General features: G+C 36.9%; 1 protein-coding gene across 5 annotated transcripts in view; it reads left to right on the plus strand.

Annotated features, from left to right (window-relative positions):
• The window catches only part of RALGPS2 (Ral GEF with PH domain and SH3 binding motif 2), a 170,326-nt gene that overhangs the window by 42,341 nt on the left and 104,909 nt on the right, over positions 1-23,076 (plus strand). For all 5 annotated transcript variants that reach the window (XM_043568127.1, XM_043568129.1, XM_043568131.1 and 2 more), the window contains 2 exons: positions 2,324-2,374; positions 17,546-17,629. In XM_043568127.1, coding sequence (XP_043424062.1) covers positions 2,324-2,374; positions 17,546-17,629 — 135 coding nt within the window. The remainder of the gene's footprint in view (positions 1-2,323; positions 2,375-17,545; positions 17,630-23,076) is intronic.

The following is a 23,076-nucleotide window of genomic DNA, read 5'->3' on the forward strand; positions in this document are numbered from 1 at the left end:
TCCTGCCTCCCCTTTCTCCAGTTTTTGCACATAACTTACACATTGATGCTATTGAGCTAGAATTTGTACAGCACAGCAGAAGGAGGTGGTTAAAGAAAACTGGCTAGGGGCATTGATGGAGAGACTAGTCCAGCAGTGGAGCAAACAGGAATGATGAAATGGGGAAGGGAGAAGGGCTGGGGAGAGGTTTAGAGCAGCTTCCTATGTTACACTCTCAGCTTGGCAGATAATAATACTTCCCACCTAAAACTAATGTAACATTGTGTGCTACTCAAAAACAAAAACAAAAAAACAACACACACACACACACACACACACACACACATTAGGGAAAAAAAAAAGTGAGTGCTTACCTTTGAACTGATTGTTTTTGTCCCTCCCTGTACCACCTCCCCAAGCCACTGTGCTTTATTGACCTATGTAAGAAGTATTTTGACTTTTTTGTAGACTAAAAAACTGAAAAATGAAATTTGAAGGCATTATTGTGATACCATGAAAGATACCTAGAAAAACTTCTATTTCTTAACTGACATAAATGTTCACTTATTTAATTTCTGTTTCTCCATTAACTTGTTAACAGCATCTGTTGATATTTTGATGTTGAACCACTCTTGCATTCCAGGAATAAACTGTATTTAATCATAACATGTTATTCTTTGGTACGTTATTGGGTTTTGTCTTCTATCTGTAGCCTTAATTGAGATAGAGATAGGGCCATAGCCATATGCAGCCCTTAGATGTGAGTTGCCACTACCAGTACAATTTCATTGATTTTTATAAATGGGGAAGAAAACCTTTTTATTAATATTAGATTTTTATATTACTGTTAGGGGGAATACAATTTAATAGTCACAATAATACTGCTCTATGAACCAGTAGATCTGATTTTTGGTTTTGATTTTGATTTTGATTTAATGTATAACTGTCCAAATTTTTAAATTATTTTTCTTTTCTTTTTTTAAAACATTTGTTTGTTTTTCAAAACCACACTCAGATACTACCTCACGCCAGTCAGAGTGGCCAAAACGAACAAATCAGGAGACTATAGATGCTGGCGAGGATGTGGAGAAACGGGAACCCTCTTGCACTGTTGGTGGGAATGCAAATTGGTGCGACCACTCTGGAAAGCAGTGTGGAGGCTCCTCAGAAAATTAAAAATAGACCTACCCTATGACCCAGCAATAGCACTGCTAGGAATTTACCCAAGGGATACAGGAGTACTGATGCATAGGGGCATTTGTACCCCAATGTTTATAGCAGCACTCTCAACAATAGCCAAATTATGGAAAGAGCCTAAATGTCCATCAACTGATGAATGGATAAAGAAATTGTGGTTTATATACGCAATGGAGTACTACAGGGCAATGAGAAAGAATGAAATACGGCCCTTTGTAGCAACGTGGATGGAACTGGAGAGTGTGATGCTAAGTGACATAAGCCATACAGAGAAAGACAGATACCATATGGTTTCACTCTTATGTGGATCCTGAGAAACTTAACAGAAACCCAGAGGGGAGTGAAAGGAAAAAAAAAAAAAAAAAAAGAGGTTAGAGTGGGAGAGAGCCAAAGCATAAGAGACTCTTAAAAACTGAGAACAAACTGAGGGTTGATGGGGGGTGGGAGGGAGGGGAGGGTGGGTGATGGGTATTGAGGAGGGCACCTTTTGGGATGAGCACTGGGTGTTGTATGGCAACCAATTTGACAATAAATTTCATGTATTGAAAAAATAAATAAAGGAATACCTGAGAAAATGGTTTAAAAATAAAAAAATAAACTTCACAAAATTTAATTAAAAAAAAAAAGGAATCTACTCCTGAAATCATTGTTTCACTATATGCTAACTAATTTGTATGTAAATTTAAAAAAATTTTAAATAAATAAATAAAAACATTTGTTTATTTTTGAGAGAGAGCGAGCACAAGCACGAGTGGGGGAGGGGCAGAGAGAAAGGGAAACACAGACCTCAAAGCAGACTCCAGGCTCTGTGTGATCAGCACAGAACCCATGGACTGTGAGACCATGACCTGAGATGAGGTCGGACACTTAACTGACTTAGCCACCCAGGCACCCCTTTTTGTTTTATTTTCTAACTTTACTTCATTTATGTCACAAGAAAATATGAATAGGTATGAGATAATTTGAAGTAATCATATTTAATGGTACAAGGGCTAAATTTTCATTTTCTGTAATCCCTTATAAAAATGACTTTTTCTGAAGTAAAAATTTGAGTATTCAATATATTTTAGTATAGAATATCTAATTTAGAATATATGTCATGTCCTAGAATTCCCAAGAAATTGTCATTTTTTACTTTCTATTTCAGGGTCAGATAACGCTAATGGACGTTCCAGTATTTAAAGCCATTCAACCAGATGTGAGTAGTTTTAAGAACTTTTCTTTTAAATATACAGAATGGTCATTAATAGTATCCCAAATTAAGAAGCTTAGAAATGTCAGATTCATATTAATGTTTCAGTGTTTAAAGATTTTGATGTGACTGTCCATATACTAGTCAGGCGTCAGAAACTCATGTGGCAGTCATAAACACAAATCACTGAGTCACAGGCAAGACTGATGAATCATTTTGGATGATTAGGCTTTGTCACTCTTCTGAGGGGGGCACTAGACTTAGGGTGAATGGTCACCCAAGGCTTTGAAACTTTTTCGTGGGAGAATGGGAATGAGAAACTGGGTTTCACAACTCACTACAGCAGTTTTTTCCCTTACTTTATTTTATGACTTTAAAGTATGACTCTGTGTTGACATTTTTAGAGAGAAGAGGGAGGATCAAGGAAGGCACTTTTTACTTTTATTAAAAAGGAGACTGACATTTATTATGCATCTACCTACTGTAAGCCATTTAGTATGCTGTGTGTGTGTATGAACTTGAGCGTGGTAATGTATATTACTGATGAGAAGACAGAAAGACAGTTGTCCTTGCTGCACAGCTAAGTGTAGGAATTGGGTTTCAAACTGGTGCTTTTTCTATTTCTACTCTTACCAAGTAATAATACAAGTATGATTTTGCGCCCCAAAATGAAGTGTGATAATACCAATATTCAGTACCATAAGATACATATTTTTTTAATTCTTTTGGGAACAAAATGTAGTGTATTTGTTGTATATAAAAGTGTGCAGTGGCCTTGAATGCTGTAATTACTATAAGGAGTTAGAGAAAACATCTGTATCTTAAGTGGTGTAGACAGTGTGATTTTAAAGTAAGTTAGTTAATGTCTTAGTATCTCAAGTTTGTCATTTACAAAAGGAAGGAGTGGGCCTGAATGATCTCTGAGTCCCTGTCATTTCCACAATTCAGTGTTTTCCTAACATTTGCCCTATACCATGAGGATTCTCTCAGTAGAACCATTAGATTAGCAATAGGAGGAGCAATCTGTTCGACACATAACATGCAAACAGTAAATGGCTTTTGTATTTAAATGACAAAAACTTGCATTTCCTCACATCCCTGAACAAAAGAAACTAAATTCTTTACAAAAATTACACTTTTTTTTGCCCAGAAATTCAGCCGTCTTATCTATAGACAGGTTTTTCTTTTGAATAAACTGCAGTGACCATATTACTGTTTCATAGGAGAGTAGTCCTATCCATTGGATACACAGTGTGAACCACTTACGTAACTTTACATTTTCTAGTAGCCACATTATGAAGTAAAAATGAAACAGATGAGGGGCACCTGGGTGGCTCAGTCAGTTGAGCATCTGACTTCAGCTCAAGTCATATCTCATGGCTCGTGAGTTCAAGCCCCGTGTAACACTGTGTGCTGACAGCTCAGAGCCTGGAATCTGCTGCAGATTGTATGACTCCCTCTCTCTCTGCCCCTCTCCCACTCATACTCTGTCTCTCAAAAATAAGCATTAAAATTTTTTTCTAAATAAAAAATTAAACAGATGGAATTAATTTTAATAATTTTATTTAACCTACAACATCCAAAATATTATCAGTTTGACTTTTAATCAGTATAAAATTATTGAGCATTTTATATTTTTTCTCTACTAAGACCTTGAAATTCAATGTGTGTTATACAGTTACAGCACATCTTTATTTGGAGTAGCCACATTTCAAGTACTCACTAACCATTAGTGACTAGGGGCTTTGGACATTGAAGATCTAGATAATAATTACTGAAGACATGGAATTCACTATGGGAATTTTTTATCTTCCTGAGACATCTGACACTACTTTGTGAAATTCAGAAGTGAGCCTTAAAATTCCTTGGTCCCACTTCCTTATCTAACTTAATACCAGTCTTACTGATTTTTTTTTTTAACATCCTGAGTATCTTCTCTATTCATTTCCTCTCTACTCCCAACACCCCAATCCAAGATACCATTTTATCTCAGCTGTAGTACCTTCTTCCTGATCTACCTGCATCCATTGACCCTTCTAAACTCTTTTCTGTCCAGCACCCATAGGAATGTTTTCGAATGTGTAAATCTGCTCATAAGGATCCCTCTGCTTAGAACACTTCAGTGGCTTTCTATTGCTCTGAGGATAAAGACAAACTACCCTAATATGGTCCACAAATCTCCTCATAGTTTTGCCTCCTTATGTATCTTCTGCCTCATCCTAGTCTAGCCACACTGGCCTTTTCATCCCTGTCACCACTGAACCTGTGTACATCCTAGTTAAGTCCTGTTCATCCTTCAGTTCTTAGGTCAAGTTTGACTTTCTCAGGGAAGCTTTTTTTGTCTTCCCGGCGGTTCTCCTAGTGCTCTCTGCTTCCTCACTACACTTGTCAGTTGCAAGTTTCCATTGATGTTTTGTGATTCAACAAGTATTTGCTGAGCATCTGTTAAATGCTAGGCGCTGGTTTCGTTGGGAGAGATACAGCAGCAAACAGACTAAAATTCCTGCCCTGGTGGATTTTATATTTGAATGAAGTGAGCTAGATAGTGTGTCATGAAAAACATAAAGCAGCCAGAAGAGAATAGAAAGTGAGGACAGTGGGGGTTTTGATTGCAGACGGGATGGTTTCAGGAAGCCTTCACTGTGAAGGTGCCATCTGAGCAAAGACCTGAAGGAAGCGAGAGAGTGAATCCTGGGTGCTTGGGGGAGAGTGTTCCAGGCAGAGAACAGCCAGGACAAAGGCCAGTGAGCTACATGATGGAGGGAGGGAAGGAGTGAAGTAGAGGAGGGAGGTAGAGTGAGGGCTAGATGGTCTAGGGCCTTGCAGATTTACTCCGAAAAAGATGGGAAACTCTTGGATGCTTTTGAGTAGAGGAGTGGCAGTTTCTGACTGAGATTTTCAGTAGCGCTTTCGGTTAGCTGTGACTGCTGACTCAGGTAGGGAGTTAGGGCGTGGTACCAAGGACTGGATGGAGGAGACCAGGTAAGAGAGCAAGGTGGCTTGGGTCGGGATGGGATCAGAAGAGGTGGTGAAAAGTTGTTAGACTCTGCGTGCAAGAGTAGTTGAGGGTGATGCCAGGGTTTTTGGCCTGATGCCAGAAGCATGTACTTGATATTCTCTGAGATGGAAAATTATTGTGTTCACAACTCCTGGAGCTGCCATTCATATAAGAATATTATGTGCAATGTTGCCTTGTGGAGAAAGGCCAGAGCCTTTTGGAGGAAAGAGCAGGAGTTCGGCTTTGGACATGTTTGGGTTTACAAGTCTGTTAGAACATTGAGTTAGGTGATATATATTGCATTACTTGTCCAGGTTGCAAGTGTAGTTTGAGAGAAGTCCCCATAGAGATACTTAAAGTGTAAGGTGAGGTTACCAGGAAAGTGAGTATAGATGAGAGAAGGGTCCTACTTGGTGCTTAAGTGGAATTCGCAAAAGATGAAGAAGCAGCAGTGAGTGATTTAGGAGGAAAATCAGGTTTTTAGTATGGAATTAGATGAGCCAAGTGAAGGAAGTATTTTTAAGAAGGAAGGAGTGATGAGGTGTGAAGTGTGGTGCATCGTGTGCTTATTTGGTTAATTGCTTGCTGCTTCCACTAGGTTTTAAGCTACATAAAGGCAGAGACCGATAATTTTGCTTCCACTGTTTTATCTGTCTGGCATGTAGTGGGGCTCAATATTTTGAATAAGAAAATGAATACAGTGTTCAGTAAATATTTGTTTAGTGAGACAATGTTTTTAAAAATTGAAGCAGTAACTGTTGAAAGAAATGATGTAGCACAAAAATATTCTTGTTATGTATTAGTCTCGTATAATCCTCAAGATTACATTAAATCTGGCAGTATAAACAGGACTTTTGTCATCTGACAGAAAAATGTTTTCTATTATATTTTGAAATTTTCAAGACCTACAACAAGACGTAAAGACTAGTAAGATGAACCTCTCTGTACCCACCTCAGCAGTGCTTTGAGCCGCTCTGCGTTCTGCCCCGTTCTCCCTCTTCCTTCTTCCCATCCAGCTAGCCACTATCCAGTGTTGATTTGTATCATTCCTGTGCATTGAGCTATATTTCCTCTATGAGTATATATGTCCCTTAGCAATATGTGCCGTTGCACGTTTAAAATTATTTATGTGAAAGGCATTCTGTTGTTTTAGTCGTCTTTAGCTTACTTTTTATGTTCAACATTGCTGACTAGCACCCATGTTAATATATGTACTGTAGTGCATTAAGTACTGACTTGAGTTGTAGAGTATGAATGTCTTTGAGTTTATTAAAGACTGCCCAGTTGTTTTCTGAAGTGTTTGTTCAGATGTTTATTATGTCAAAACTCTTGCTGTCGACAAATAAACAAAAGATTAAGCCATGATGTCAGTCTAATGTATTAGCCTTTTTATTAGCATAAAATGCATAAAACTTCACATACTGTGAAAAGATAGTGGTTATCACTGAATCGAATAAATTTATCTTCATATTTCTGTCCATTATTTCAGTGTTCAAGTCTATATAACTTTATGTAAAACTTTAAAAATTGTATATGTGCTTGATGAAGCTTTAAAAGATCTTTAGTTCACTAAAACTACTAATCAAAACTCACTATTACATGTGTATATCTATTTCAGGTGGTGATTTATTCACGTTTTCTAAAATGAAATCTGTACTAATGTAAACTTAGAAGAATAAAGATTCTGAATCCAACTATGCGGTTTAGTGATTTTAGTTGCAGGTCGGTGATTAAACCACACAAGTCTCGCTCAGTTTTCTACAATAGAGACAATTGCTGAGTTACCTGGAACTTTTTACAATATATATCTCTCATTAATTCAGTTCCCTGAGTAGGACCCTGTAATTCCTACCTGTTTGGGGAATTCTGTATTCCCAAGTCTTATGTGTTAAGTAGAATTTAGCCAGACTTGTTCTACCTAAACTTGTTCTTAACTTGTAGGAAGAAAGGGGCAACTATACAAAGTGCAGCTGTTTTCTCAGAATAAAGTAGTTTATCTACAATGTCTGTTATACAGTATGCCTGAAAACTGCTTGGGGGGAAAAAGGAAAAGTTGTAAGCCCTTTATTTCACTGTAGAACCTTATCTTTGAGGTGTCAAAAAAATTGTTATGATATAGGGACTGTTCTTAGTCATCAGGAGAAAACTCGCTAAATAAAATCACATCGTTAAGAGCAGATCTGAATCAAACGAAATGCTAAGCCTGATTTTTCTCCAACCCTGTATCACACCCAAAGGTACCTCAGATTGAAAGAAGGAAAAGGAATAGATTTTGGTACTTTGTTTCTTAGTTCTTTTGTTTTGTGGTCAGAAGAATGGAAAACATTCTTACCAATGAAAAGAATGTTAAAGGAAAGTTCATCAGTAATTTTAAAACTACTCATGGTAAGACCATAACTACATAGAAAAAATGTTTGCTACACTTTTATTTTTAATGGTTCCTTGTCTGCGTGATGTGCACTGTCTATCCATTTTTAATGCCATTCAGAAACCTGGGAGTCCTTCTTTTCCCTTTTCTCTCCATCCTGTTTTCCTTCTTCTTCAATTGGTTTTACCCCCTAAATAACTTATCTGTCCTTCCTCATCTCTGTCAACTTTGAAAGATTATTTATTAAAAGAGTACAGTGTTTTTATAGGGCTGTACCCCATCGGCTCTAGAAATGTGAGCACTCCTTAGTGTCTGTGCATAGTTGTTGGGCCTGCGACTGGTCTCAGCTCGGCCAGTCATCTATATACTGACAGATCCCTGTCCATCTGAACACATTGCCCTGATAGCTGGTGCTACAGAAATGCTAAGAATCTTCACTTGCCCACTGGCCCAAGCAGTGTGGCCAAATTTGGAAGCGTCTGTGGATGGTGATCCCTCCTCTCACACAAAACCCGGCTTTTCACACTTTGCTCCTCTCAGTAAGCAACCATCTCTTACTGATGGGGAGGGCGCACAATGATATGGTTACTGAAATTGTGATTATAGTGATTACAAAGAAGGAGAAATGTTAGTAGCTCTATTGTTTATATTCAACTACTGTTTATGTATCCTTACAACTCTTACTTACATGGAGCTACTCATTCTCTCTTTTCATTAGTTAAAACCAGTTTGGGGCATAAATTGCCATGCATTTTGCCACTTACTTTTTCTTTTTTGGTCTGTGTCTAACATTCACAGCTCTGAATGGGTGCTCACAGATTTTTACTTCCGTAATTTCATTTACTTTAAAATTTGTTTCAAAGCCCTTTGGATCCCCAAAAATAATTTCCAATGGCAAACTATAAAAGGGAGCCGGATGACTTGTAGTTTTTTTCAGCTTTGCCATTTATAGATCGTGCCATTAATAGAATCGATTTCGTGTCTTTGGCCTTTTAAAAAATTACTGAATCTATGAAGTAAAGGATTTTGGACCATTGGATCTATATAATACCTTCTAGGTCTTCTAGAAATTCCCGGAAGTAGGATTATTTTCATTGGTGACTTCAGAGTAAGGGCTGCAGTTATGTGTAGTTCTCACTCAGTAATAAATATAATTTTGATTAAAACTTCAGGAAACTTAAGGACGTGATATAGGTTGAGTGGCGATCATGAGTCAAGCTCTTACAGGTTGGGAGTCTGTTATACCCTCACTAGAACATAAATTCCACAAGGGCAGAAAACTTTTGTCTGCTTTGTTCACTGATACATCCCTAGTGCATAGAATATTACCTGTTCTGTATTTGAGTTTGGTAAGTGACCATTCCCAAGCTTTATACTGTATAGCCTCCAGGCGTGTCATCTCCTAGTGTTTACCGTGTTTGGAATCATTTCTGCAAGAGTCTGTTACTAGTCCAAGAAAGTGACTTTTATAAAATCGCGTTTTCTTTATGGAAAAAGGAGTTTGGGGTTTTTTCCCCCCACCCCCAATTAGGAACATTTTCAGGTGTTTTGCCTAGTATGAATTATTTAATGCTTAGTAAGGGCAGTTTAAGGATTCTATGGATTTATTAATTTCTAGTATGAATTTTCTGGTATTTAGTTGAAGCTCTGCTCTTGTTAAGGTTTTGTTTTTGTTTTTGTTTTGTTTACATTTCTTATACATATAGATTTCGTGATCCTCTCTTGATCTTGAAGGTTTGTTTTCTTTTAGAACCCTCTTATCCGTTTATAGGACTTCCCTCCGGTGTGAGTTCTTTAATGTTGAGGAAGCCATGACTGTGTTCTGAAGGATTCCCATGTTTATTACATTCATGGGGGTTTGGTTTTTGTCTAATATGAATTCTCTCATGTTCTATAAAGCTTATATTTTTTCTGAAGGCATTTCCATGTTCATTACATCAGTGGGATTTCTCTTCAGAATGAGTATGATACTCAACACAGGATAAGTTATGACAGAAAGTTTGTTTGCAATCAGATTTTCTTTCTAGTTGCAATGCTCTGGTACTTTCAATAACTCTTAAAAGGGTGAACTGTGCTCGAAATCTGTACTATAGTCATTACATTGGATGATGTTTGCCTCTTACGAGGTTCTTAAGTGTTCACAAAGCGACCGGCTCTCACAGAAAGTCCTCTGACGTGTATTACCTTCAAAGAAGAAAGTTTGACACTTTATTATAATTTCCAGTAAGTCAGTACAGTAAGCCATTAGATTGTATCAATAAACAGACATTCAATACAGAGGATAGATAAGGCCCTCCTATATTCCTGTATAACTGGGGTACCCTAGAGACTGAGGAAGAATGCTGGTTAAGTGAGGGAAAGTACATAATAGGTAATTCTGAATCTTACTAAAACATTTCTGAAAAACTTACAATTGAGATACTTTTGACAGTATGTAAAAGAATTTTCTGTATGCTAGCTTTCTTGTGATGCAGAGACTATGATCTTGGCAACATACGAAGTTCCAACATCAGGAATACCGTAATTCTGTCTTTGTTTTAATGAAGACTATCATTTGCATTAGAGTTAAAATGTAAACCATTTATGAATATAGTGAAAGCTTTGAAGAAAGCAAAGAAGACCTGAAAGATTTGAAATTTGCTGTTAGAAGCAAGGTGGGCTGTTTTGTAAGTTCTGTGATTGCTCCTCATCACCATGAACTGCCTTACTACGTAGCAAGGTCAGGCTTAGAATAGAACGAGGGGAGTGAAGAGGAACATGACTGACGGGGAGAGGAGGTGTGCCGTGGCATCGGTGTTAGCAGAAGGTAGCACCTGCCTTTATCTCGGCTGTCGTTACAGGGGCAGCATTAATTAATTAATTAACTAATGTGTGGGGAGGAAGGTGGAGGGGGAACAGAGAATGTGAGTACGTTAGGAAAGAGAATTGATCTTTTGACCTCACATATCATATTGCAGTTTTATAGTTTCAAAACTTTATTCTGTTGATTAAAAATACAGGAGTTGTAGCAAGCACATCGTCTGTGGCTGAGACTTCTTTCTAAATAGCCATATAGGACGAATGCTAACGGGTATATTATATCCCTTTAAAAAAGCTTTGCATTTTTGAGCATAAGAGTGCCTTAGCAATAATTATCTTCTCTCATGTGTCAACTATACTTGAGTGAAAAAACAAACTGTCTTCTTCCTGTGAGGACCCCCCACCCCCGCAGTCTTGTGTACATTCCATCGCCTTTTCTTTTCTTCTCTCATTCTCTGTCTACATGCTGGTCTATATTGGCCTTTTCTCTTCTTCTATCTTTAGGTATCCCTACAACATCACCCTTAGAGCAGTCCTTTTAAGAGTGTTGGAACCTACAAGATGAAATTTAGATCAAGAATTTGACTTTACAGAACAAACCTACAAGAGGCATAAGAGAAGCTGTGGCTCCTGTGAAATTCAGTAATTCTTTCATAGGGTAGGTGGTCCTCAGTTGCGGTGTCTGCTTCCCATGTGCTTCCGAAATAAACTCAGTGGAAAATCGGGCTCGACAGTTTCAGGGCTCAAAATGCACCCATGAATATTCTCGCAAATACACTTTCAATGCCCAGTTAAAAACTGCCTTTATGCGTGAGTTACTGTTAGATTGCTCTTTACTGCCTGATTTTAAAATTCTAAGTTAAATCCATTTGAACGGATTTTAAGAGGTATCAAGGTTGCTCTATTTCATTGAGCCTTTGCTGAAATAGAGGCTGACTTACATGGTGTACGCAACTCAAATCAGTCCTGTTCTTAAATCAGACCTTTAAGAAAATCCTTTGAGTCACTAAACTTTCTTTTTGGTATTCATGGGAGATGTTTTAGTATAGGATAACCCTTGACTAGGCTACTCAGCTGTCAAATGCAAGATACCATGGGTGCGAGGATTTATTTCTTAGATTGTTCCCTAGTGTCTCTTGGAGGAAGATCCAGAGTCCGAGGCAAAGGAAAGAGCAGTTTTTTTCTCAGAGAAGTTCAGTGGCTGTTGAGAGTTAGAGTTGGGGCAGGGCAAAATTCCTCTAAGGCTAGCTAATACAAATGCATGTCAAGGTTTAAGAAGAAATTAGTGAGTTCTTGGAGACCCAGTGCAATTTCAGCTCCATAATTCATTAAATGGATTTTTGTTGTTATTGTTGTTGTTTAACTTTTTATTTTGAAGTAACAACAGATTTACTGGAACTTGCAAAAAATAGTACAGGGATAATTAGGGATTCATAAGAAATTGCAAAAATACCGCAGAGAGGTCCCATTTATCTTTCACCCAGTTTTCCCTAGAAGCTACATCTCATATAAGCATGGTACAGTATCAAAACCAGGGAATGGACTGCTATAACATTTATTTGTTTATAACATCTTATGTGTTGTTTTGTCTAATCATCATCTCAGTCAAGATACAAAACTATTACAATACCACAGAGATCTCTCTCCCTTGTACTACCCCTTTATAGTCAGCCAGCCCCACTCCTACCTACTTCCCACCGTCCTTAATTCCTCGAACCACTAATCTGTTCTCCGTCAGTTACAGTTTATTATATTAGATGTGCTAGTAATATAGAATTGTCTCAAAGGGGAAATGGTAGCTACTATCTTAAGAGGTTTAAAAAACCTGCTTGTTTCTTCACATTTAAAAAAAAATTTTTTTTAACGTTTATTCATTTTTGAGACACAGAGCGCGAGCAGGGGAGGGGCAGAGAGAGAGGACGACAAAGAATCTGAAGCAGGCTCCAGGCTCCGGGCTGTCAGCACAGAGCCCCATGCCGGGCTCAAACTCAGAGTGGCGAGATCATGACCTGAGCCAAGGTCGGACACTTAACTGACTGAGGCGCCCCTCTTCACAATTTTTAAGTACAAATTCCTTTAGAACGGAGGGCTCCAGTGGAATTTTAATCTATGTACTCCCAAGTGATGTGACTATAGATTGATTCATCCCACCTCCTTTCTGTTGGCTTCCAAGGTTTCTGTTAAGGGACAAAGCATTTTTTCCATTAAGTTAATGATGTTGCAATGTTCCAAGAATTGGATGAATTTTTCAAAACCTCTTATTTTTTATTTGAAGAGTCAGAAAAGCAGTCAAAAGGTTTTCGTGTAAAAAAACAAAGCCATAATTCATTGACACTTTTACTGGGTTCCTTGTTTATCATAATAATTTATAATGGTGAAGATAGGTTCAAGTGAGTATGTATAAAGCACTTATAATAGTGCCTAGCACATGGTAATCTCTGTTAGTGTTAATTCTTTCACTGCTGCTGTTAAGACACCTGTTCTCTGGATGAGAAGGTTTTAAGCATAAAACCAGAAGATTAAATCACACAGAAGAGGACAATAAAAGTACTGGCTACTTTAAACAAACAAAAGAGTAGGCCCCCTTTTGCACATAAACAAGATTGGGAAGGTGTTTTCATATCACAGCCTCCACCCTCCCTTTTCTCTCCTTTTTAAAACAAATCTTGTTCATTCAGTTTTTTTAAAGAAATGTTTATTTACTTATTTTGAGAGAGAGAGGGAGAAAGAGAATCCCAAGCTCCACACTGTCAGCACAGAGCCCACCATGGGATTTGATCTTACAGACTTTGAGATCACGACCTGAGCCGAAATCAAGACTCACACACTTAACTGACTGAGCCACCCACGCGCCCCCCTTTTCACTTCTTTTAACAAAGGCACTTCTTCCTTACAGTTGGGGAAATTAAAGTAGTGATATACAAAAAGAGGATAAATATACCCAGATTTGGGGAGACTGTTGGGAAAGTGACTCAGTAGTGGTGGTATAAATGACTCGGTATTTTAGGAGGGCAGTTTGACAGGTATCAAAGCCTTGAAAGGGTTCAGACTCTTTGACCTAGTGATTTTACTTCTAGGACTATATTTTTAGGAAATGATCAGAAATGTCAGAGAAGGTGCAAGGATATTCATTATTTATGGTACAGCCTTATAACAGGAAAATGACATTTACGTTTTGTGTAAAGCTGCATAACTGAGTTTGAACTCTATCAAATGGCTATGTTGACATCAATTTGACACAGACACTGTATATTAATAGCTTTAATATGTATTTGGAAGTTATATTAATTGGTTTAAAATGAGCTCAGTATTTGTAGATCTAATCCGAGGAATTTTGTCCTAAAATATGCCATCTTTATGTAGTTACATTAATATGGTTATATGAATATTTTTAGAAAAAATATTTTCTAGAAGTTTGATGTTTTTAATATAGCTGTCCTGTCATTTTCATGTTTGTGTAGTATCTGTCACTAAATATTTTCTGTCTGTACAAGGACGTAATGTGAAATGAGCCTGTATCTAAGCTAACAAGCAGTTGTCTTTTTACTGTAGAGTTGTTTCTGTTCCATATTTTCCTTTAGTAATTTCAAATCTGAAGGTTGTGATCTAGCTTTAGATTTTAAAAAAGTAATTGGTATCTTCAGAGCATTTACTGCTTGTCCGCTGTGTTAAAGCAATGATTGCCGTTTCTTCCTTTAGTATTCTTCATCTCCATTACTCAAGCCAAAAACTTGGGAGTCTTGGTACCTCTGGACACCTCCTTCTTGGCTTACATTGTGTGGATCCAATTTTTGACCAAATCCTGCCTGCCTCCAAGATATCTTGAATCTACCACTTTTTCCAGTATAAGGAAACAAACATTACCTTAATTTTTGTGTTTTAGTTAGATTTTGTAGTATCACTGTGACTGTTTCCTCAGTCCCCTCCTCAGTCCATTTCTTTCTGTTTCTGTTTTAAAATTTTATGGAAGACAGGCATACATCACATTTAAGAAGTCCCGTATTTCCACCGGCCTCCACCCTTGAGCCCCATGCTCATCCAGTGCCTTAACTATTCCTTCTTGCAGGAATTTATGTCCAGTTTTCAAATAATATGTCTAAATGTCTATTGTTTATGATTTAAAAAATTTTTAAAGTTTATTTATTTTGAGAGAGATAGCACGAGTGGGGCAGAGTGGGGCAGAGTGAGGCAGAGTGAGAGAAGAGAGAGAATCCCAAGCAGGCTCTGAGCTGCCAGCGCAGAGCCTAATGCAGGGCTTGAAACCACAAAGCTTCGAGGCCATGACCTGAGCTGAAAGCAAGAGTCGGACGCTTAGCTGACTGAGCCACCCAGCTGCCCCTGATTTTTAAAATTTTAGATATGATATATTGACTCTGTACTATAGAAAATGATTTCACACTTTTATATTGTTTCCCTTGACCTTTATACAGTTCTGTTCCTCCTCTTTTTCGCATATAGTTATGTCACAGTTTCGACGTGAATAAGTAATCATGGCTCAACTATTCTTTACAGTGAAGCCATGATTACTTAAATTTTGTGTTCCTTGAGCTAACAACTTACTTAAGCTTTCTCTATACTTGTCACTAATTCTTCTGCCAGAAGTGAATATAGTGAATGTGTCTTCTCGGTGTGTTCAAACACTTAGGTATTGTTTCATTTTTGAGAGGTATCTCTCTTGGAATCTCTTACCTCTTGCTTAGTTACTATCTGGACTGTTGTTCTTAAGCTCTGCTCACAGCTATGTCCCAGGATCTCCCTTTATAGATAAACTGGGTTTTGCAATATTTTCTTTCTGTATTGGTTCCTCAGTTTCTTGGATCCCATGTCTTTTTTTTTTCTTAATTTGCTCGTTTGTTTTGAGGAACCACATATTTTCCTAGCTGAGAATAGGTCCCTAGAAAACAAATTCTCTGACACTAGGATGTCTGAAAATGTCTGTAGTATACTTTCATACTTAATTCATTTTTTTGTTGGACAGAATTCTAGGATTTTGAAGACTGTTTTCAGTTGTCTTTATCTTTCAGTGTTGCTGTTGAGGTATCTGATACTTTGATCTGCGTGTGATCTAGTTTTATTTTGTTTTGTTTTTGAATCTTACAGATTTAATCTCTTAGTCTCCAGTGTGCTACAGTTTTTTTGAGGCTAGGCCTTGTTTTGAGGGTTTTAAAAATTTAATCCACTGTAAAGAACACTAGACAGATCTTGTTCTTCAACTTCTTAGGGGAGGGGCATTAAAAAATTTAGCGGGGGCGGGGGGGACACCTGGGTGGTTCAGTCAGTTAAGCATCTAACTCTTGATTTCAGCTCAGATCATGATCCCAGGATCACGTGATGGAGCACCATGTTGGGCTTCATGCGGAGCAGGGAGCCTGCTTAAGATTCTTTCTCCCTCTCTCCCCTGCTTGCATGCCCATGCACACAGACACTCTCTCTCTCTAAAATAAAACTAAAAAAAATTTTTTGGGGGGGTAAGTTATTTTTCTCTATTTTCTCTGTTCACTCTTAAAATTCCTGTTATTGGGACACCTGGGTGGCTCAGTTGGTTAAGGTCTGACTTCAGCTCAGATCATGATCTCGCAGTTTGTGGGTTCAAGCCTCATGTGGGCTCTATGCGGACAGCTCAGAGACTGGAGCCTGCTTCAGATTCTGTGTCTCCCTCTCTCTCTGCCCCTCCCCTGCTCGCACTCTGTCTCTCTCTCAAAAATAAATAAACATTAAAAAAATTATAAAACTCCTATTATTATTCAGACATTGACTTTTATGGACTCTCTAATTAACAGAATATTTGGATCCTGTTTTGAGCTTATTTTTTAAAAGATTCTATCACTTTTATCTCACAACTCTTACAGTGATTTTTAAAATCTCCCTTAGTGTGTTTTTCATTTCCAAAGGCTGTGTTTTGTTCTCTGAATAGAATGTATCCTTCTGTTTTTGCCTAATGGGAGCAATACCTATTCTTATCTGAGAGTAGTAAATATATGGTTTTGTCTTTCTCTTCTCTCAGTTTTTTTGGTTCCCTTCCCTAACTCAGCTCCCTCAAAGTCTTTTTTTTTTTTTTCCCCTATAGATTCTATCTCTTTTTGGTGGTGGTTATTGGTATTATAGCAGGATCTTTAACCTGTTTTGAACCTTGGACTCCCTTGGCCCCTGAATGAAGCCTATGAATCTGAACCCTTCTTTAAAATCAAAGGAAATCAATCCTATTAAAATACACTTCCCAAAGTATTTTGTAAAACTGTCACATAGCAATATATATGTGCTTTTATGTTAACATCAAGTAAGATCCAGAGATGATGAGCTCATAATATCAAACTAGTGATGAGTATCAATGATAGTTTTGAGCTATCTGCACTAACTGTAATGTGATATGAAAATGAAAATATCTGTGATTTTTATCAATGGTAATGTCACATGCATTGCCATTTCTTCTGTAATCTGTACTCTACATTTAAGATAAAAAGGAATGTCATATCAGAAGTTAGTATAAAATAGAAATTTAAGTTTTTAAGTTTATTGAGCCCTTTGAATTCTCTTGACAGACCCTGTGGGGTATCAAGAGCCCCTTTATTAGAGGCTTCATGACATATATGGGGTAGTTGGCTGTCAGCTGAAAGAAGAAGGTACTGGAAAGCTAATTGGAAGCTCTGAGTAACTGACTGGGAATGGGGCTTGACAGCTAGTAGGTTCACTGTATGTTGTAGGAAGCCCAGCTCTCATTATCTGTAGGTCCTTCTGTTGACACTCCGATATCTTCAGAAGGAGAATCCACCAATCTCCCTGTGGAGTGTAGGTCTAGTTACCTGTGTTCGAATAGACAGGTAATTTTGCCCTCTGGTATCCTACGGGTAAAATTTGTTTTTATGATTTAACTGAATGGTTACAGTATTAGATATGTTCCTCTTGAATAAAATGGTTCTAGGAGGGGACACAACTGTCTTTAATGTTGTGAAACCCTTAATATAATAAGAAAACTGGGCTATTTCATGAACTTATTTTTAACCTATTTTTTCAGGAGCTTTCAAGTTGTGGATGGAATAAAAAAGAAAAATACAGTTCTGCACCAAATGCTGTTGCCTTCACAAGAAGATTTAATCATGTGAGTTGCCTATAAAATTTTGATACTTAGTTTCTGAAATTCAGTTCCTCAATATATAATTTTTCATTAAGAAGTAGTTTAGCTTTTCACATGAATGCTGGCATATTTTCAGCCAGTATCTCTTCAAATACTGTCCCCCTGCCTGATCTCTATTTTTTTTCTTCTGTAATTTCTGTTGGAAATTTGTTGGTACTTGACATTCTTTTTTACCTGTTATCTTAACCTTTTGTATTTTATACCTGTTTCTTTGTGTTCCATTCTGCATTATTTCCTCAGTTCTGTATTTCAATTCACTAATTCTCTTCAGATGGGTCATTTCTATTTCAAGTCTGTGTACACTTTTACACTAGTGTGATTTTTTTTATATTTCTTAGATAATTTTCATCATTTTATTTTATAATTTCTGTTATTATCCAGAGTCCTTGGAGTACTAATTCTCTGTCATTTCTGCTAATCCTTACTCAAAACGGTTTGTATTTTTATACATTTTCTAATTTTGGATTGAGCACTCATCATTTAAGCTTATATCTGTACTTTGTGGGAATTCTGCTGCCACCTAGAGTGAGGGTATATCTCTTCTGAAATGCTTTTTGTTTGCTTTTGCTGGTACCAAGGACTATACTGACTTAGGACAGTTTTTTATATGTTTTGGTTGGGAACATCCGTACATTGCTGTAGTGGAAATTTCAACTCCAAACCCAACTAAGGGATGTTTACAAATTCTTATAAAAGACTTATTTTTCAGGGCACATGGGTAGCTCATTCGGTTAAGCATCTGACTCTTGATTTCGGCTCAGGTCACAATCTCACAGTTCAGGAGATCGAGCCCCGTGTTGAGCTCTGCGCTGACTGTGCGGAGCCTGCTTGGGATTCTCTCTCTCCCTCTCTCTCTCTGCCCCTCCCCCACTTGTGTGCACCCTCTCTCTTTCTTTCTCAAAATAAATAAATAAACATTTTTTAAAAAGACTTATTTTTCTCCATCTACTCTGCCTTTCTCTGCCAATAAGGGAATTGTTTTAGTCTACATTTTAGCCCTTTGAAGATCCCTTAGATAGACATAGAGGTGGTAGAGTAGAGATGGGGTCCTTGTATTTGAAGGAGTATTAAATCCCGAGCCCCTATGTCACTGAGAGAAAATCCTCCGTGGGCAGCTCTAGTGCCCTTTCTTGTAACCACTGCTTTGCCTTTATTTCCCTCTTTGTTTTGGCCTCTAGGGGAAGAAATCCTTCCTTTCAAGTTAGCCACACATTTTTTAAAAAAGTTTCTTGTCTTCAACCCAACATTTCTAGGAGTTTGTAGCAAATAGTTTCTCAGGGTATTTGGTTCACTGTATTCCCCAAAATGGAAGTCGATCAAAGTTTTTAAAAATTAGATTAAATCATTATTAGGGACACAGGGCAAGCATGTCTTACACTGAATTTCATATTCAAGTTATATAGAAGTTGTTTTCAAAATTTTTCTGAGTTGGTCAGAATTTTTTTACCACAGTAAAAATTTTTTTCTTTGCCATACAAAAACATTATTATAATATTCACAAATTTGACTTTACATTTTAAACAATAATATTATTCTTAAGCTGAAAAGTTGTCAGAGTCAGATATGTCACATTGTACCAAAAGCTTTTATCCTTATTCCAGATCATAATAGATCCTATAATCTCACTTAATGGCTCCATTACTCTATTAATTTCTCCTAGTGGGATCATAGGACATTTGAAATAGCAAATTTTGAAAGAAGTTAGAATCTTTTAGAGGAAACCTGTGTGCAATATTATTTTTAAAATGAGTTTTTGTAGACAGCATATCGTTGGTCTTCCTTTTTTTATTTTTAATTTTTTTTATTTTAGGAATTTTAACATATAGGTAGATTTATATAAGTATAATCAAAATTCACTTTTATCACCCTAAAAATTTCTTTTGTGCTGTACCCTTGTAGTCACACCCACTCTCTATCCTTAACCCTTGGTGACCAATGAGCTCTTTTCCATCACTGTATTTGCCTTCTCCAGACATTAAAAAAAATTTTTTTTAATCTTTATTTATTTTTGAGAGAGAGAGAGAGACAGAGTGCAAGCGGGGGAGGAAGAAAGAGAGAGAGAGAGAGAGAGAGAGGGAGACACAGATTCTGAAGCAGGCTCCAGGGTCCGAGCTGTCCGCAGAGCCCGACACGGGGCTTGAACTCAGGAACCGTGAGATCATGACCTATGCTGAAGTCGGACCCTTAACCGACTAAGCCAGCCAGGCGCCCCCAGACTTTTATATAAATAGAGTCATATAGTACGTAGCCTTTTGAAACTAGTCTCTTTCACTCTCTCAAAGCATTAGGTCTTTGAGATTTATTCTTGTTGCATGCATTAATAATTCATTTTTATTGCTGTGTAGTATTCCATTTGACATCCATTTGAATTTGATAAGTGGTAGTTTTCCCTTTTTTTAAATTTTCCTTAAATATATATTAAAAGAATCAAATTATTTGATCAAATACATCATTAGTGTCTTAGCAACAGAACTAGATTATAATTGTTTTAAGAACTCATTTTTACTCATTTTCTTCTCTATATTTTCTCAAAAATATCCCCAGTTGAACTTTACAACAATCACATGCACAACAACAATTTAATGTTAAGGAATCTAAGGTTTATTTTGTTTTGGTGGGGGTTGGTTTGTTTTTCAAATTTTTATTTAAATTCTAGTTAGTTAACATACCTTTCATTTTTGTAATTCAGTCTGAATCTCTGCTTTTCAGTTCAGACTTAGAAAGGGTACAAAGATAGTTCAGAGAGTTTCCATGTTCTTATATTCCATATAAGATGTTAGCTTCCCCCAGTGCTAACATCTTACAGAAGTATAGTTATCAGAGCCAGGAAATCAACATTGGTACAGTACTATTAACTAAGCTAAGGACATTATTCAGATGTCCCCAGTTTTCTCACTAATATCCTTTTTGTTATTGTTACAAGATACTTTGGGATCCCACGTTGCATCTAGTTGTCACTAATTATAACAAACGAGTTATCTTGGGGTCTGTTTTTGTCCTTTTAGTGCTTTACCTCTTAACTGTCACATTTTTCTGTGTCTTTGCATGTATGATAATTTTTAAAGTTTTATAGTTATCATTATGGATGATACATAATAGTGATTCTGGATTCCGTTGTCCTCTTTTTTTTTTTTAAGCTTTTATTTACATTCCAGTTAGTTAACATACAGCATAATATTAGTTTCAGATGTACAATTCAGTGATTCAACCCTTCCATACATCACCTGGTGCTCATCACAAGTGCCCTTCTGAATCCATGTCCCCTATTTAACCCATTCCCCCTCCACCTCCTCTCCAGTAACCACCAGTTCTCTGTAGTTAAGAATCTGTTTCTTGGTTTGCCTCTGTCTCTCATTTTTCCCTTGGCTCCTTTACTTTGTTTCTTAAATTCCACATATGGTATTTATCTCTGACTAACTTATTTATGACTTTTCTTCAATATTTTTTCTTTTTCCTTTTTTTTTTTTTTGCATTTTAAAATTTTTATTTAAATCCAAGTTAGTTAACATATAGTGTAATAATGGTTTTGTTTTCCTCTTTTGAAGAGTGTTGATTTTTATTTTAGCAAGCAGTTAACTTCACTGGACTCAAACTTCAAATTCTGTCTCTCCTTGGAGAACAGATAATTTCCTTTAGGTTTTGTTTTCAATTAGGCTTCTTAGAGTTTCCCTTGCACATGCACAGTTCCAAGGTCAGCCAGAAAGTTAGATGACATTTTTATATAGATTTGGGGGAATCTCCTTCTTATCTTTCTTTCCTTTCTAGAATTTATCCCCTCACTTTTGGCCAGCTGGCTTCTGACTTTTGAAGCCATTAAGACTATGGCCTTCTGCTTGAATTTTAGTTGCCCACACTGTGGTAACTAGAAAGCATCCTCAGTGAACCAAGTGCAAATCTCATCCAACGCATCTTCTTTCCAGGATCAATTCTCCAGTTTCTGCCTTCTTTTCGTCCCTCTCGTGGTTTTAAATAGTTGTTTTTATAATTTGGAATTATAATCAGATGAGCATTCCCAAAGATACCAGCTACTCCACATTACCAGAAATGGAACTCTCTCCCATCCCATTAAAAATTATGCTTTCTGGGGTGCCTGGGTGGCTCAGTCAGTTAAGCATCCGACTTCGGCTCACAGTTCATGACTTCAAGCCCCACATCGGGCTCTATGCTGACAGCTCGGAGCCGGGAGCCTGCTTTGAATTCTGTGTCTCCCTCTCTCTCTGCTCCTCCCCCCGCTCATGCTCTGTCTCACTCTCTCTCTCCCCTTCAAAAATAAATAAAAACATTAAAAAAATTTTTTAATTATGCTTTCTATTGATTATCAAAATAATAATATGTATGGCAGGGAAATTGAAAAAACGTAGAAATGTATAAAAAGCTGAGGGGAAAACAAATACCTGGACATGACTGTTGTTAACATTTCAGCATATATCCTTTTCTTCATTCTTTATTTTTTCTTAATTTAATAGAAATCATGTTGTGCATGTAATTTATAGCCTTATTGTCATGGCATACCATTAAATGTTCCTATATCATTATATGTTGAAAACATTTTTAGTATCTCTGTGATCTCCTGTGATTGAAGTATGTCATAATTTTAACCATTCTATATTGGATATTCCTCTGACAACTTGGGGGCATGCCTTCTGGCCAGTGGAGGTTCTTGTTTTTGTTTTCTTTTTTATTAGGGAAGGGTTGTTTACATTTGTTTTAGACATTATCTTTAGATAATTGGAAATACGACTGATAATTAGAAGTTAATGCTTTTAAGAACGATCATGATAATGGCTTATGTTTGTTAAAAAAGACTCTACTTTCTGAAAGCAAAATTTATAGTTGTAGTTATATATTATCTATGATTTTCTTCACAGTATTCCTGGGGCATTTGAGGGGAAGGGAGGGGTAGAGGTGAAAAAGTTTGGCCATAACTTGGTAATTGTTGAAACTGGTTGCTATACATCAGGGACTTCATTATTATCTTCTGTTTAGTTCAGTATACATTTGAAGTGTTCCATGTAAACAGTTGAGAAAACTATCTTGAAGCTTAACACATTTTTGGCTGCAAATATAAGGTTTTTATAACACTTCTATATGATTATAAAACTGAATAAAGTAACTACAGTTAAAAATATCCTATGAATAAATGTTTTCTAGGATTTACTTTTTTATGAAATATTTGGTACATTTCAAAGAATGTGTTAAATATTTGTTTGGATCATGTGAAACTGCTGATGTTCAACCATTGTTAGCCTACAGAAATGGCAAGTTCATGTAATGAATGTGTATTAAAAAGAATTCTAATAAATGATTTTGAATTAACCACCTAAGCTAGGAGCTAGAATATTACCCAAACTCTTTAAACATTTTACATATTCTTCCCTGTACCCTCTCTTAAGGATAACCATTATCTGAAA

This window comes from Prionailurus bengalensis, chromosome E4, assembly GCF_016509475.1.
Source record: "Prionailurus bengalensis isolate Pbe53 chromosome E4, Fcat_Pben_1.1_paternal_pri, whole genome shotgun sequence".
Lineage (NCBI taxonomy): Eukaryota > Metazoa > Chordata > Mammalia > Carnivora > Felidae > Prionailurus > Prionailurus bengalensis.